General features: G+C 47.4%; 1 protein-coding gene across 1 annotated transcript in view; it reads right to left on the bottom strand.

Annotated features, from left to right (window-relative positions):
- LOC118947585 (protein disulfide-isomerase-like) overlaps positions 1–17,056 on the bottom strand; it is a 70,796-nt gene that overhangs the window by 45,310 nt on the left and 8,430 nt on the right. Inside the window, exons 2-3 of the mRNA XM_036972515.1 lie at positions 15,347–15,547; positions 15,009–15,142 (exon numbers count right to left, since the gene is read on the bottom strand). Coding sequence (XP_036828410.1) covers positions 15,009–15,142; positions 15,347–15,547 — 335 coding nt within the window. The remainder of the gene's footprint in view (positions 1–15,008; positions 15,143–15,346; positions 15,548–17,056) is intronic.

Raw genomic sequence — 17,056 nt, 5'->3', positions numbered from 1 at the left:
TAGGGACGCTCCACGTCCTAGACTAACACAGAGACGTTTCAAATACTGTCTGGAGGGAGGTAGGGACGCTCCACGTCCTAGACTAACACAAACACAGAGACGTTTAAAATACTGTCTGGAGGGAGGTAGGGACGCTCCACGTCCTAGACTAACACAGAGACGTTTCAAATACTGTCTGGAGGGAGGTAGGGACGCTCCACGTCCTAGACAAACACAGAGACGTTTCAAATACTGTCTGGAGGGAGGTAAGGACGCTCCACGTCCTAGACAAACACAGACACGTTTCAAATACTGTCTGGAGGGAGGTAGGGACGCTCCACGTCCTAGACTAACACAGACACAGAGACGTTTCAAATACAGTCTGGAGGGAGGTAGGGACGCTCCACGTCCTAGACTAACACAGACACAGAGATGTTTCTAATACTGTCTGGAGGGAGGTAGGGACGCTCCACGTCCTAGACTAACACAGACACAGAGACGTTTCAAATACTGTCTGGAGGGAGGTAGGGACGCTCCACGTCCTAGACAAACACAGACACAGAGATGTTTCTAATACTGTCTGGAGGGAGGTAGGGACGCTCCACGTCCTAGACTAACACAGAGACGTTTCTAATACTGTCTGGAGGGAGGTAGGGACGCTCCACGTCCTAGACTAACACAGAGACGTTTCTAATACTGTCTAGAGGGAGGTAGGGACGCTCCACGTCCTAGACAAACACAGAGACGTTTCAAATACTGTCTGGAGGGAGGTAGGGACGCTCCACGTCCTAGACTAACACAGACACAGAGACGTTTCTAATACTGTCTGGAGGGAGGTAGGGACGCTCCACGTCCTAGACAAACACAGAGACGTTTCAAATACTGTCTGGAGGGAGGTAGGGACGCTCCACGTCCTAGACTAACACAGAGACGTTTCTAATACTGTCTGGAGGGAGGTAGGGACGCTCCACGTCCTAGACTAACACAGAGACGTTTCTAATACTGTCTGGAGGGAGGTAGGGACGCTCCACGTCCTAGACAAACACAGAGACGTTTCATATACTGTCTGGAGGGAGGTAGGGACGCTCCACGTCCTAGACTAACACAGAGACGTTTCTAATACTGTCTGGAGGGAGGTAGGGACGCTCCACGTCCTAGACTAACACAGAGACGTTTCAAATACTGTCTGGAGGGAGGTAGGGACGCTCCACGTCCTAGACTAACACAAACACAGAGACGTTTCTAATACTGTCTGGAGGGAGGTAGGGACGCTCCAAGTCCTAGACTAACACAGAGACGTTTCTAATACTGTCTGGAGGGAGGTAGGGACGCTCCACGTCCTAGACAAACACAGAGACGTTTCAAATACTGTCTGGAGGGAGGTAGGGACGCTCTACGTCCTAGACAAACACAGACACAGAGACGTTTCTAATACTGTCTGGAGGGAGGTAGGGACGCTCCACGTCCTAGACAAACACAGAGACGTTTCATATACTGTCTGGAGGGAGGTAGGGACGCTCCACGTCCTAGACAAACACAGAGACGTTTCAAATACTGTCTGGAGGGAGGTAGGGATGCTCCACGTCCTAGACTAACACAAACACAGAGACGTTTCAAATACTGTCTGGAGGGAGGTAGGGACGCTCCACGTCCTAGACAAACACAGAGACGTTTCATATACTGTCTGGAGGGAGGGAGGGACGCTCCACGTCCTAGACTAACACAGAGACATTTCTAATACTGTCTGGAGGGAGGTAGGGACGCTCCACGTCCTAGACAAACACAGAGACGTTTCTAATACTGTCTGGAGGGAGGTAGGGACGCTCCACGTCCTAGACAAACACAAACACAGAGACGTTTCAAATACTGTCTGGAGGGAGGTAGGGACGCTCCACGTCCTAGACAAACACAGAGACGTTTCTAATACTGTCTGGAGGGAGGTAGGGACGCTCCACGTCCTAGACAAACACAGAGACGTTTCATATACTGTCTGGAGGGAGGTAGGGACGCTCCACGTCCTAGACTAACACAAACACAGAGACGTTTCAAATACTGTCTAGAGGGAGGTAGGGACGCTCCACGTCCTAGACTAACACAGAGACGTTTCAAATACTGTCTGGAGGGAGGTAGGGACGCTCCACGTCCTAGACTAACACAGAGACGTTTCAAATACTGCCTGGAGGGAGGTAGGGACGCTCCACGTCCTAGACAAACACAGACACAGAGACGTTTCAAATACTGTCTGGAGGGAGGTAGGGACGCTCCACGTCCTAGACTAACACAGAGACGTTTCAAATACTGTCTGGAGGGAGGTAGGGACGCTCCACGTCCTAGACAAACACAAACACAGAGACGTTTCTAATACTGTCTGGAGGGAGGTAGGGACGCTCCACGTCCTAGACTAACACAGAGACGTTTCTAATACTGTCTGGAGGGAGGTAGGGACGCTCCACGTCCTAGACAAACACAGAGACGTTTCAAATACGGTCTGGAGGGAGGTAGGGACGCTCCACGTCCTAGACTAACACAGAGACGTTTCAAATACTGTCTAGAGGGAGGTAGGGACGCTCCACGTCCTAGACTAACACAGAGACGTTTCTAATACTGTCTGGAGGGAGGTAGGGACGCTCCACGTCCTAGACAAACACAGAGACGTTTCAAATACTGTCTGGAGGGAGGTAGGGACGCTCCACGTCCTAGACTAACACAGAGACGTTTCAAATACTGTCTGGAAGGAGGTAGGGACGCTCCACGTCCTAGACTAACACAAACACAGAGATGTTTCAAATACTGTCTGGAGGGAGGTAGGGACGCTCCAAGTCCTAGACAAACACAGAGACGTTTCAAATACTGTCTGGAGGGAGGTAGGGACGCTCCACGTCCTAGACTAACACAGAGACGTTTCAAATACTGTCTGGAGGGAGGTAGGGACGCTCCACGTCCTAGACTAACACAGAGACGTTTCTAATACTGTCTGGAGGGAGGTAGGGACGCTCCACGTCCTAGACTAACACAGAGACGTTTCAAATACTGTCTGGAGGGAGGTAGGGACGCTCCACGTCCTAGACTAACACAGAGACGTTTCAAATGCTGTCTAGAGGGAGGTAGGGTCGCTCCACGTCCTAGACGAACACAGACACAGAGACGTTTCAAATACTGTCTAGAGGGAGGTAGGGATGCTCCACGTCCTAGACTAACACAGAGACGTTTCTAATACTGTCTGGAGGGAGGTAGGGACGCTCCACGTCCTAGACAAACACAGACACAGAGACGTTTCAAATACTGTCTGGAGGGAGGTAGGGATGCTCCACGTCCTAGACTAACACAGAGACGTTTCTAATACTGTCTGGAGGGAGGTAAGGACGCTCCACGTCCTAGACTAACACAAACACAGAGACGTTTCTAATACTGTCTGGAGGGAGGTAGGGACGCTCCACGTCCTAGACTAACACAGAGATGTTTCAAATACTTTCTAGAGGGAGGTAGGGACGCTCCACGTCCTAGACTAACACAGAGACGTTTCAAATACTGTCTGGAGGGAGGTAGGGACGCTCCACGTCCTAGACTAACACAGAGACGTTTCAAATACTGTCTGGAGGGAGGTAAGGACGCTCCACGTCCTAGACAAACACAGAGACGTTTCTAATACTGTCTGGAGGGAGGTAGGGATGCTCCACGTCCTAGACTAACACAGAGACGTTTCAAATACTGTCTGGAGGGAGGTAGGGACGCTCCACGTCCTAGACTAACACAGAGACGTTTCAAATACTGTCTGGAGGGAGGTAGGGACGCTCCACGTCCTAGACTAACACAGAGACGTTTCATATACTGTCTGGAGGGAGGTAGGGACGCTCCACGTCCTAGACTAACACAAATACAGAGACGTTTCAAATACTTTCTGGAGGGAGGTAGGGACGCTCCACGTCCTAGACAAACACAGAGACGTTTCAAATACTGTCTAGAGGGAGGTAGGGACGCTCCACGTCCTAGACAAACACAGAGACGTTTCTAATACTGTCTAGAGGGAGGTAAGGACGCTCCACGTCCTAGACTAACACAGAGACGTTTCTAATACTGTCTGGAGGGAGGTAGGGACGCTCCACGTCCTAGACTAACACAGAGACGTTTCAAATACTGTCTGGAGGGAGGTAGGGACGCTCCACGTCCTAGACTAACACAGAGACGTTTCAAATACTGTCTGGAGGGAGGTAGGGACGCTCCACGTCCTAGACAAACACAAACACAGAGACGTTTCTAATACTGTCTGGAGGGAGGTAAGGACGCTCCACGTCCTAGACAAACACAAACACAGAGACGTTTCAAATACTGTCTAGAGGGAGGTAGGGACGCTCCACGTCCTAGACAAACACAGAGACGTTTCAAATACTGTCTGGAGGGAGGTAGGGACGCTCCACGTCCTAGACTAACACAGAGACGTTTCTAATACTGTCTGGAGGGAGGTAGGGACGCTCCACGTCCTAGACTAACACAGAGACGTTTCAAATACTGCCTGGAGGGAGGTAGGGACGCTCCACGTCCTAGACTAACACAAACACAGAGACGTTTCTAATACTGTCTGGAGGGAGGTAGGGAAGCTCCACGTCCTAGACTAACACAAACACAGAGACGTTTCAAATACTGTCTGGAGGGAGGTAGGGATGCTCCACGTCCTAGACTAACACAGAGACGTTTCAAATACTGTCTGGAGGGAGGTAGGGACGCTCCACGTCCTAGACTAACACAGAGACGTTTCTAATACTGTCTGGAGGGAGGTAGGGACGCTCCACGTCCTAGACTAAAACAGAGACGTTTCTAATACTGTCTGGAGGGAGGTAGGGACGCTCCACGTCCTAGACTAACACAGAGATGTTTCTAATACTGTCTGGAGGGAGGTAGGGACGCTCCACGTCCTAGACTAACACAGAGACGTTTCAAATACTGTCTGGAGGGAGGTAGGGACGCTCCACGTCCTAGACTAACACAGAGACGTTTCAAATACTGCCTGGAGGGAGGTAAGGACGCTCCACGTCCTAGACAAACACAGAGACGTTTCAAATACTTTGTTTCAATCCACAAATCACATTACAGTCAAGAAGGATCCAAACATGTCATAGGTCACGGATATACAGCTAGACTGACCATAACAGCTGAAACAGAGCAGTACCTTCTCCATACAGCTAGACTGACCATACCAGCTGAAACAGAGCAGTACCTCCTCCTCCATACAGCTAGACTGACCATACCAGCTGAAACAGAGCAGTACCTTCTCCTCCAGACAGCTAGACTGACCATACCAGCTGAAACAGAGCAGTACCTTCTCCATACAGCTAGACTGACCATACCAGCTGAAACAGAGCAGTACCTTCTCCATACAGCTAGACTGACCATACCAGCTGAAACAGAGCAGTACCTTCTCCTCCATACAGCTAGACTGACCATACCAGCTGAAACAGAGCAGTACCTTCTCCTCCATACAGCTAGACTGACCATACCAGCTGAAACAGAGCAGTACCTTCTCCCCCATACAGCTAGACTGACCATACCAGCTGAAACAGAGCAGTACCTTCTCCATACAGCTAGACTGACCATACCAGCTGAAACAGAGCAGTACCTTCTCCTCCATACAGCTAGACTGACCATAACAGCTGAAACAGAGCAGTACCTTCTCCTCCATACAGCTAGACTGACCATACCAGCTGAAACAGAGCAGTACCTTCTCCATACAGCTAGACTGACCATACCAGCTGAAACAGAGCAGTACCTCCTCCATTCAGCTAGACTGACCATACCAGCTGAAACAGAGCAGTACCTTCTCCATACAGCTAGACTGACCATACCAGCTGAAACAGAGCAGTACCTCCTCCATACAGCTAGACTGACCATACCAGCTGAAACAGAGCAGTACCTTCTCCTCCATACAGCTAGACTGACCATACCAGCTGAAACAGAGCAGTACCTCCTCCATACAGCTAGACTGACCATACCAGCTGAAACAGAGCAGTACCTTCTCCTTCATACAGCTAGACTGACCATACCAGCTGAAACAGAGCAGTACCTTCTCCTCCATTCAGCTAGACTGACCATACCAGCTGAAACAGAGCAGTACCTTCTCCTCCATTCAGCTAGACTGACCATACCAGCTGAAACAGAGCAGTACCTTCTCCATACAGCTAGACTGACCATACCAGCTGAAACAGAGCAGTACCTTCTCCTCCATTCAGCTAGACTGACCATACCAGCTGAAACAGAGCAGTACCTTCTCCTCCATTCAGCTAGACTGACCATACCAGCTGAAACAGAGCAATACCTTCTCCTCCATACAGCTAGACTGACCATACCAGCTGAAACAGAGACAGTACCTTCTCCTCCATACAGCTAGACTGACCATACCAGCTGAAACAGAGCAGTACCTTCTCCATACAGCTAGACTGACCATACCAGCTGAAACAGAGACAGTACCTTCTCCATACAGCTAGACTGACCATACCAGCTGAAACAGAGCAGTACCTCCTCCTCCATACAGCTAGACTGACCATACCAGCTGAAACAGAGCAGTACCTTCTCCTTCATACAGCTAGACTGACCATACCAGCTGAAACAGAGCAGTACCTTCTCCTCTATACAGCTAGACTGACCATACCAGCTGAAACAGAGCAGTACCTTCTCCATACAGCTAGACTGACCATACCAGCTGAAACAGAGCAGTACCTTCTCCTTCGTACAGCTAGACTGACCATACCAGCTGAAACAGAGCAGTACCTTCTCCTCCATTCAGCTAGACTGACCATACCAGCTGAAACAGAGCAGTACCTCCTCCATACAGCTAGACTGACCATACCAGCTGAAACAGAGCAGTACCTTCTCCATACAGCTAGACTGACCATACCAGCTGAAACAGAGCAGTACCTTCTCCTCCATACAGCTAGACTGACCATACCAGCTGAAACAGAGCAGTACCTTCTCCTCCATACAGCTAGACTGACCATACCAGCTGAAACAGAGCAGTACCTTCTCCTCCATACAGCTAGACTGACCATACCAGCTGAAACAGAGCAGTACCTTCTCCTCCATACAGCTAGACTGACCATACCAGCTGAAACAGAGCAGTACCTTCTCCTCCATACAGCTAGACTGACCATACCAGCTGAAACAGAGCAGTACCTTCTCCTCCATACAGCTAGACTGACCATACCAGCTGAAACAGAGCAGTACCTTCTCCTCCATACAGCTAGACTGACCATACCAGCTGAAACAGAGCAGTACCTTCTCCTTCATACAGCTAGACTGACCATACCAGCTGAAACAGAGCAGTACCTCCTCCTTAATCCAACTGTTGCAGCATTATCACCTTGTGTCAACTGATACAGCATTATCACCTATATCCCAACTGCTACAGCATTATCACCTGTAGCCCAACTGCTACAGCATTATCACCTGTAGCCCAACTGCTACAGCATTATCACCTGTAGCCCAACTGATACAGCATTATCGCCTGTAGCCTGACTGTTGCAGCATTATCACCTGTAGCCTAACTGTTGCAGCATTATCACCTGTAGCCCAACTGCTATAGCATTTCCACCTGTAGCCTGACTGCTATAGCATTATCACCTGTAGCCTGACTGATTAATATTATCACCTGTGGCCTGACTGTTGCAGCATTATCACCTGTAGCCTGACTGATTAATATTATCACCTGTAGCCTGACTGTTGCAGCATTATCACCTGTAGCCTGACTGATTAATATTATCACCTGTAGCCTGACTGCTACAGCATTATCACCTGTAGCCTGACTGATTAGCATTATCACCTGTAGCCTGACTGTTGCAGCATTATCACCTGTAGCCCAACTGATGCAGCATCCTTGCTATAATACTAATTCTGAAGCATGGGGGTTTATCTATCTGCATATCCCCCATTCATCCTGATTGTTTTTCATATTAATGATTATTATTATAAACAGTTCATGTTAATTATGATTTATTATTCACTCCACAAATACATGATTGGTTTCTATGTTACAAAGTACGTCATTGCCCTTTTGAGACGTCATTTCCCCTTTAAGGACTCAGTTGTGCAGCTCCACCTAAACTATGATCCAGTTGTAACTGCAATTTTCAAACGATGCCCTTAATTATTAGAGCAGAGAAAAAAACTGGTAGCAATGGAAAGCATGGGATCCTTTTCAATAAAGAGTTAGGGTTAAACTAAACCAAAGGTTAGGGTTAAACTAAACCGAAGGTTAGGGTTAAACTAAACCGAAGGTTAGGGTTAGGGTTAAACTGAACCGAAGGTTAGGGTTAAACTAAACCGAAGGTTAGGGTTAAACTAAACCGAAGGTTAGGGTTAAACTGAACCGAAGGTTAGGGTTAGGGTTAAACTAAATCGAAGGTTAGGGTTAGGGTTAAACTAAACCGAAGGTTAGGGTTAAACTAAACCGAAGGTTAGGGTTAAACTAAACCGAAGGTTAGGGTTAGGGTTAAACTGAACCGAAGGTTGGGGTAGGATTAAACTAAACTGAAGGTTAGAGTTAAACTAAACCGAAGGTTAGGGTTAGGGTTAAACTAAACTGAAGGTTGGGGTTAGGGTTAAACTGAACCGAAGGTTAGAGTTAAACTAAACCGAAGGTTAGGGTTAGGGTTAAACTAAACCGAAGGTTAGGGTTAGGGTTCAACTAAACCGAAGGTTAAGGTTAAACTAAACCGAAGGTTAGGGTTAAACTAAACCGAAGGTTGGGGTTAAACTAAACCGAAGGTTAGGGTTAGGGTTAAACTAAACCGAAGGTTAAGGTTAAACTAAACCGAAGGTTAGAGTTAGGGTTAAACTAAACCGAAGGTTAGGGTTAGGGTACAACTAAACCGAAGGTTAAGGTTAAACTAAACCGAAGGTTAGGGTTAAACTAAACCGAAGGTTGGGGTTAAACTAAACCGAAGGTTAGGGTTAGGGTTAAACTAAACCGAAGGTTAAGGTTAAACTAAACCGAAGGTTGGAGTTAGGGTTAAACTAAACCGAAGGTTAGGGTTAGGGTTAAACTAAACCGAAGGTTAGGGTTAGGGTTAGGGTTAAACTGAACCGAAGGTTAGGGTTAGGGTTAAACTAAACCTAACGTTAGGGTTAGGGATAAACTAAACCGAAGGTTAGGGTTAGGGTTAAACTAAACCGAAGGTTAGAGTTAGGGTTAAACTAAACCGAAGGTTAGGGTTAAACTAAACCTAAGGTTAGGGTTAGGGATAAACTAAACCGAAGGTTAGGGTTAGGGTTAAACTAAACCGAAGGTTAGAGTTAGGGTTAAACTAAACCGAAGGTTAGGGTTAAACTAAACCGAAGGTTAGGGTTAGGGTTAAACTAAACCGAAGGTTAGGGTTAGGGTTAGGGTTAAACTGAACCGAAGGTTAGGGTTAGGGTTAAACTAAACCTAAGGTTAGGGTTAGGGATAAACTAAACCGAAGGTTAAGGTTAGGGTTAAACTAAACCGAAGGTTAGGGTTAAACTAAACCGAAGGTTAGGGTTAAACTGAACCGAAGGTTAGGGTTAAACTGAACCGAAGGTTAGGGTTAAACTAAACCGAAGGTTAGGGTTAAACTAAACCGAAGGTTAGGGTTAGGGTTAAACTAAACCGAAGGTTAGGGTTCAACTAAACCGAAGGTTAGGGTTAAACTAAACCGAAGGTTAGGGTTAAACTAAACCGAAGGTTAGGGTTAAACTGAACCGAAGGTTAGGGTTAGGGTTAGGGTTAAACTGAACCGAAGGTTAGGGTTAGGGTTAAACTAAACCGAAGGTTAGGGTTAGGGTTAAACTAAACCGAAGGTTAGGGTTAGGGTTAAACTAAACCGAAGGTTAGGGTTAGGGTTAAACTAAACCGACGGTTAGGGTTAGGGTTAAACTTAACCGAAGGTTAGGGTTAGGGTTAAACTTAATCGAAGGTTAGAGTTAGGGTTAAACTTAACCGAAGGTTAGGGTTAGGGTTAAACTAAACCGAAGGTTAGGGTTAGGGTTAAACTAAACCGAAGGTTAGGGTTAGGGTTAAACTAAACCGACGGTTAGGGTTAGGGTTAAACTTAACCGAAGGTTAGGGTTAGGGTTAAACTTAATCGAAGGTTAGAGTTAGGGTTAAACTGAACCGAAGGTTAGGGTTAGGGTTAAACTAAATCGAAGGTTAGGGTTAGGGTTAAACTAAACCGAAGGTTAGGGTTAAACTAAACCGAAGGTTAGGGTTAAACTAAACCGAAGGTTAGGGTTAGGGTTAAACTGAACCGAAGGTTGGGGTAGGATTAAACTAAACTGAAGGTTAGAGTTAAACTAAACCGAAGGTTAGGGTTAGGGTTAAACTAAACTGAAGGTTGGGGTTAGGGTTAAACTGAACCGAAGGTTAGAGTTAAACTAAACCGAAGGTTAGGGTTAGGGTTAAACTAAACCGAAGGTTAGGGTTAGGGTTCAACTAAACCGAAGGTTAAGGTTAAACTAAACCGAAGGTTAGGGTTAAACTAAACCGAAGGTTGGGGTTAAACTAAACCGAAGGTTAGGGTTAGGGTTAAACTAAACCGAAGGTTAAGGTTAAACTAAACCGAAGGTTAGAGTTAGGGTTAAACTAAACCGAAGGTTAGGGTTAGGGTACAACTAAACCGAAGGTTAAGGTTAAACTAAACCGAAGGTTAGGGTTAAACTAAACCGAAGGTTGGGTTTAAACTAAACCGAAGGTTAGGGTTAGGGTTAAACTAAACCGAAGGTTAAGGTTAAACTAAACCGAAGGTTGGAGTTAAGGTTAAACTAAACCGAAGGTTAGGGTTAGGGTTAAACTAAACCGAAGATTAGGGTTAGGGTTAGGGTTAAACTGAACCGAAGGTTAGGGTTAGGGTTAAACTAAACCTAAGGTTAGGGTTAGGGATAAACTAAACCGAAGGTTAGGGTTAGGGTTAAACTAAACCGAAGGTTAGAGTTAGGGTTAAACTAAACCGAAGGTTAGGGTTAAACTAAACCTAAGGTTAGGGTTAGGGATAAACTAAACCGAAGGTTAGGGTTAGGGTTAAACTAAACCGAAGGTTAGAGTTAGGGTTAAACTAAACCGAAGGTTAGGGTTAAACTAAACCGAAGGTTAGGGTTAGGGTTAAACTAAACCGAAGGTTAGGGTTAGGGTTAGGGTTAAACTGAACCGAAGGTTAGGGTTAGGGTTAAACTAAACCTAAGGTTAGGGTTAGGGATAAACTAAACCGAAGGTTAAGGTTAGGGTTAAACTAAACCGAAGGTTAGGGTTAAACTAAACCGAAGGTTAGGGTTAAACTGAACCGAAGGTTAGGGTTAAACTGAACCGAAGGTTAGGGTTAAACTGAACCGAAGGTTAGGGTTAAACTAAACCGAAGGTTAGGGTTAGGGTTAAACTAAACCGAAGGTTAGGGTTCAACTAAACCGAAGGTTAGGGTTAAACTAAACCGAAGGTTAGGGTTAAACTAAACCGAAGGTTAGGGTTTAACTGAACCGAAGGTTAGGGTTAGGGTTAGGGTTAAACTGAACCGAAGGTTAGGGTTAGGGTTAAACTAAACCGAAGGTTAGGGTTAGGGTTAAACTAAACCGAAGGTTAGGGTTAGGGTTAAACTAAACCGAAGGTTAGGGTTAGGGTTAAACTAAACCGACGGTTAGGGTTAGGGTTAAACTTAACCGAAGGTTAGGGTTAAACTTAATCGAAGGTTAGAGTTAGGGTTAAACTAAACCGAAGGTTAGAGTTAGGGTTAAACTAAACCGAAGGTCTGTTCTACAAATGTATTTACTCCAGTCTAGATCAGAGGGACTGACTCTCTGTGTGTCTGTACCTCTGAGCTCCCCTACTCCAGTCTGTATCAGAGGGACTGACTGTCTGTGTGTCTGTACCTCTGAGCTCCACTACTCCAGTCTGTATCAGAGGGACTGACTGTCTGTGTGTCTGTACCTCTGAGCTCCCCTACTCCAGTCTGTATCAGAGGGACTGACTCTCTGTGTGTCTGTACCTCTGAGCTCCACTACTCCAGTCTGTATCAGAGGGACTGGATGTCTGTGTGTCTGTCCCTCTGAGCTCCCCTACTCCAGTCTGGATCAGAGGGACTGACTGTCTGTACCTCTGAGCTCCCCTACTCCAGTCTGTATCAGAGGGACTGACTGTCTGTGTGTCTGTACCTCTGAGCTCCACTACTCCAGTCTGTATCAGAGGGACTGGATGTCTGTGTGTCTGTCCCTCTGAGCTCCCCTACTCCAGTCTGGATCAGAGGGACTGACTGTCTGTGTGTCTGTACCTCTGAGCTCCCCTACTCCAGTCTGTATCAGAGGGACTGGATGTCTGTGTGTCTGTCCCTCTGAGCTCCCCTACTCCAGTCTGTATCAGAGGGACTGACTCTCTGTGTGTCTGTACCTCTGAGCTCCCCTACTCCTGTCTAGATCAGAGGGACTGACTGTCTGTACCTCTGAGCTCCCCTACTCCAGTCTGTATCAGAGGGACTGACTGTCTGTACCTCTGAGCTCCCCTACTCCAGTCTGTATCAGAGGGACTGACTGTCTGTGTGTCTGTACCTCTGAGCTCCACTACTCCAGTCTGGATCAGAGGGACTGACTGTCTGTGTGTCTGTACCTCTGAGCTCCCCTACTCCAGTCTGTATCAGAGGGACTGACTGTCTGTGTGTCTGTACCTCTGAGCTCCACTACTCCAGTCTGTATCAGAGGGACTGGATGTCTGTGTGTCTGTCCCTCTGAGCTCCCCTACTCCAGTCTGGATCAGAGGGACTGACTGTCTGTGTGTCTGTACCTCTGAGCTCCACTACTCCAGTCTGTATCAGAGGGACTGACTCTCTGTGTGTCTGTACCTCTGAGCTCCCCTACTCCTGTCTAGATCAGAGGGACTGACTGTCTGTACCTCTGAGCTCCCCTACTCCAGTCTGTATCAGAGGGACTGACTGTCTGTACCTCTGAGCTCCCCTACTCCAGTCTGTATCAGAGGGACTGACTGTCTGTGTGTCTGTACCTCTGAGCTCCACTACTCCAGTCTGGATCAGAGGGACTGACTGTCTGTGTGTCTGTACCTCTGAGCTCCACTACTCCAGTCTGGATCAGAGGGACTGACTGTCTGTGTGTCTGTACCTCTGAGCTCCCCTACTCCAGTCTAGATCAGAGGGACTGACTCTCTGTGTGTCAGTCCCTCTGAGCTCCCCTACTCCAGTCTGTACCAGAGGGACTGACTGTCTGTGTGTCTGTACCTCTGAGCTCCACTACTCCAGTCTAGATCAGAGGGACTGACTGTCTGTGTGTCTGTACCTCTGAGCTCCCCTACTCCAGTCTGTATCAGAGGGACTGACTGTCTGTGTGTCTGTACCTCTGAGCTCCACTACTCCAGTCTGTATCAGAGGGACTGACTGTCTGTGTGTCTGTACCTCTGAGCTCCACTACTCCAGTCTGGATCAGAGGGACTGACTGTCTGTACCTCTGAGCTCCCCTACTCCAGTCTGTATCAGAGGGACTGACTGTCTGTGTGTCTGTACCTCTGAGCTCCACTACTCCAGTCTGTATCAGAGGGACTGACTGTCTGTACCTCTGAGCTCCACTACTCCAGTCTGTATCAGAGGGACTGACTGTCTGTACCTCTGAGCTCCCCTACTCCAGTCTGTATCAGAGGGACTGACTGTCTGTGTGTCTGTACCTCTGAGCTCCACTACTCCAGTCTGGATCAGAGGGACTGACTGTCTGTACCTCTGAGCTCCACTACTCCAGTCTAGATCAGAGGGACTGACTGTCTGTGTGTCTGTACCTCTGAGCTCCCCTACTCCAGTCTAGATCAGAGGGACTGACTGTCTGTGTGTCTGTACCTCTGAGCTCCACTACTCCAGTCTGGATCAGAGGGACTGACTGTCTGTACCTCTGAGCTCCCCTACTCCAGTCTGTATCAGAGGGACTGACTGTCTGTGTGTCAGTCCCTCTGAGCTCCACTACTCCAGTCTGTATCAGAGGGACTGGATGTCTGTACCTCTGAGCTCCACTACTCCTGTCTAGATCAGAGGGACTGACTGTCTGTGTGTCTGTACCTCTGAGCTCCACTACTCCAGTCTGTATCAGAGGGACTGACTGTCTGTGTGTCTGTACCTCTGAGCTCCCCTACTCCAGTCTGTATCAGAGGGACTGACTCTCTGTGTATCAGTCCCTCTGAGCTCCCCTACTCCAGTCTAGATCAGAGGGACTGACTGTCTGTGTGTCTGTACCTCTGAGCTCCCCTACTCCAGTCTGTATCAGAGGGACTGACTCTCTGTGTATCAGTCCCTCTGAGCTCCCCTACTCCAGTCTAGATCAGAGGGACTGACTGTCTGTGTGTCTGTACCTCTGAGCTCCACTACTCCAGTCTAGATCAGAGGGACTGACTGTCTGTGTGTCTGTACCTCTGAGCTCCCCTACTCCAGTCTGTATCAGAGGGACTGACTGTCTGTACCTCTGAGCTCCACTACTCCAGTCTGTATCAGAGGGACTGACTGTCTGTACCTCTGAGCTCCACTACTCCAGTCTAGATCAGAGGGACTGACTGTCTGTACCTCTGAGCTCCCCTACTCCAGTCTGTATCAGAGGGACTGACTGTCTGTACCTCTGAGCTCCCCTACTCCAGTCTGTATCAGAGGGACTGACTGTCTGTGTGTCTGTACCTCTGAGCTCCCCTACTCCAGTCTGTATCAGAGGGACTGACTGTCTGTGTGTCTGTACCTCTGAGCTCCACTACTCCAGTCTGTATCAGAGGGACTGACTGTCTGTACCTCTGAGCTCCACCACTCCAGTCTAGATCAGAGGGACTGACTCTCTGTGTGTCTGTACCTCTGAGCTCCACTACTCCAGTCTGTATCAGAGGGACTGGATGTCTGTGTGTCTGTCCCTCTGAGCTCCCCTACTCCAGTCTGGATCAGAGGGACTGACTGTCAGTCCCTCTGAGCTCCCTCTGAGCACCCTCTAGGGTCGTCTGCTAGGGGTTGTTGAGGTCACACACACATCACAGGTACAGGACAGGAAGTACTACAGGCCCAACAGGAAGGGGATGTCACCTTAAACAGTCCGAGAACAACCAGCTCCTCTGAGGCGACGAAGCGATCTGATTGGTTCAGGTCAGTGATGATGTCGGCGCTAGGCCCCGCCCTCCTCTTTAGCCACGTTACGATGGAGGCCGAACTCTGGAAAACTGACAGAGGAGAGAGAGAGAGATTGTGTGTGTGTGTGTGTGTGTGTGTGTGTGTGTGTGTGTAATGTGTGTGTGTAACGTGTGTGTAATGTGTGTGTGTGTGTAATGTGTGTGTGTAACGTGTGTGTGTGTGTGTGTAATGTGTGTGTGTGTAATGTGTGTGTGTGTGTGTGTGTGTAATGTGTGTGTGTGTAATGTGTGTACCTGGGCAGGGTACAGGGTTGTGTCTGTCTCCTGATAGGTAGAGCCGTAGAGGGGGTGGAGTCGTGGCGTTCAGTTCCTTGGTCAGATTGGTTTCCTTGGAGATGTCGACTACGCCCAGTTTCACCTCCGAGCCAATCAGCTGCTCCGCGGCTCCACGGAACGCCAACGCCAGCCGCTGGGAATCCCCAGAGAGAGGAGCGACTACACACACACACACACACACATTACACACACATTACACACACACACACACATTACACACACACACACACATTACACACACATTACACACACATTACACACACACACACACACACACATTACACACACATTACACACACACACACACATTACACACACACACACACATTACACACACATTACACACATATTACACACACATTACACACACATTACACACACATTACACACACACACACACATTACACACACATTACTGGGAATCCCCAGAGAGAGGAGCGACTACACACACACACACACATTACACACACATTACACACATAAACACACATTACACACACATTACACACACATTACACACACATTACACACACATTACACACACATTACTGGGAATCCCCAGAGAGAGGAGCGACTACACACACACACACACATTACACACACATTACACACACATTACACACACATTACACACACACACACACATTACACACACATTACACACACATTACACACACATTACACACACACACACACATTACACACACATTACACACACATTACACACACATTACACACACACACATTACACACACATTACACACACATTACACACACATCACACACACACACACACATTACACACACACACACACACATTACACACACATTACACACATATTACACACACATTACACACATAAACACACATTACACACACACACACATTACACACACATTACACACACACACACATTACACACACACACACATTACACACACATTACACACACACACACATTACACACACACACACATTACACACACACACACATTACACACACATTACTGGGAATCCCCAGAGAGAGGAGCGACTACACACACATTACACACACACACACACACATTGCACACACATTACACACACATTACACACATATTACACACACATTACACACATAAACACACATTACACACACACACACATTACACACACATTACACACACATTACACACACATTACACACACATTAAACACACATAAACACACATTACACACACACACACATTACACACACATTACACACACATTACACACACATTACACACACACACACATTACACACACATTACTGGGAATCCCCAGAGAGAGGAGCGACTACACACACATTACACACACATCACACACACACATTACACACACATCACACACACACACATTACACACACATCACACACACATCACACACACGTATTACACACACATTAAACACACATCACACACACATATTACACACACACACATTACACACACATCACACACACACATTACACACACATTACACACACACATATTACACACACACATCACACACACACACATTACACACACATCACACACACATCACACACACGTATTACACACACATTAAACACACATCACACACACATATTACACACACACACATTACACACACATTACACACACACATTACACACATATTACAC

This window comes from Oncorhynchus mykiss, unplaced genomic scaffold, assembly GCF_013265735.2.
Source record: "Oncorhynchus mykiss isolate Arlee unplaced genomic scaffold, USDA_OmykA_1.1 un_scaffold_169, whole genome shotgun sequence".
Classification (NCBI taxonomy): domain Eukaryota; kingdom Metazoa; phylum Chordata; class Actinopteri; order Salmoniformes; family Salmonidae; genus Oncorhynchus; species Oncorhynchus mykiss.
Note: the sequence above shows the minus strand (reverse complement) of the source record. Positions and strands in the feature narration are given on the sequence as shown.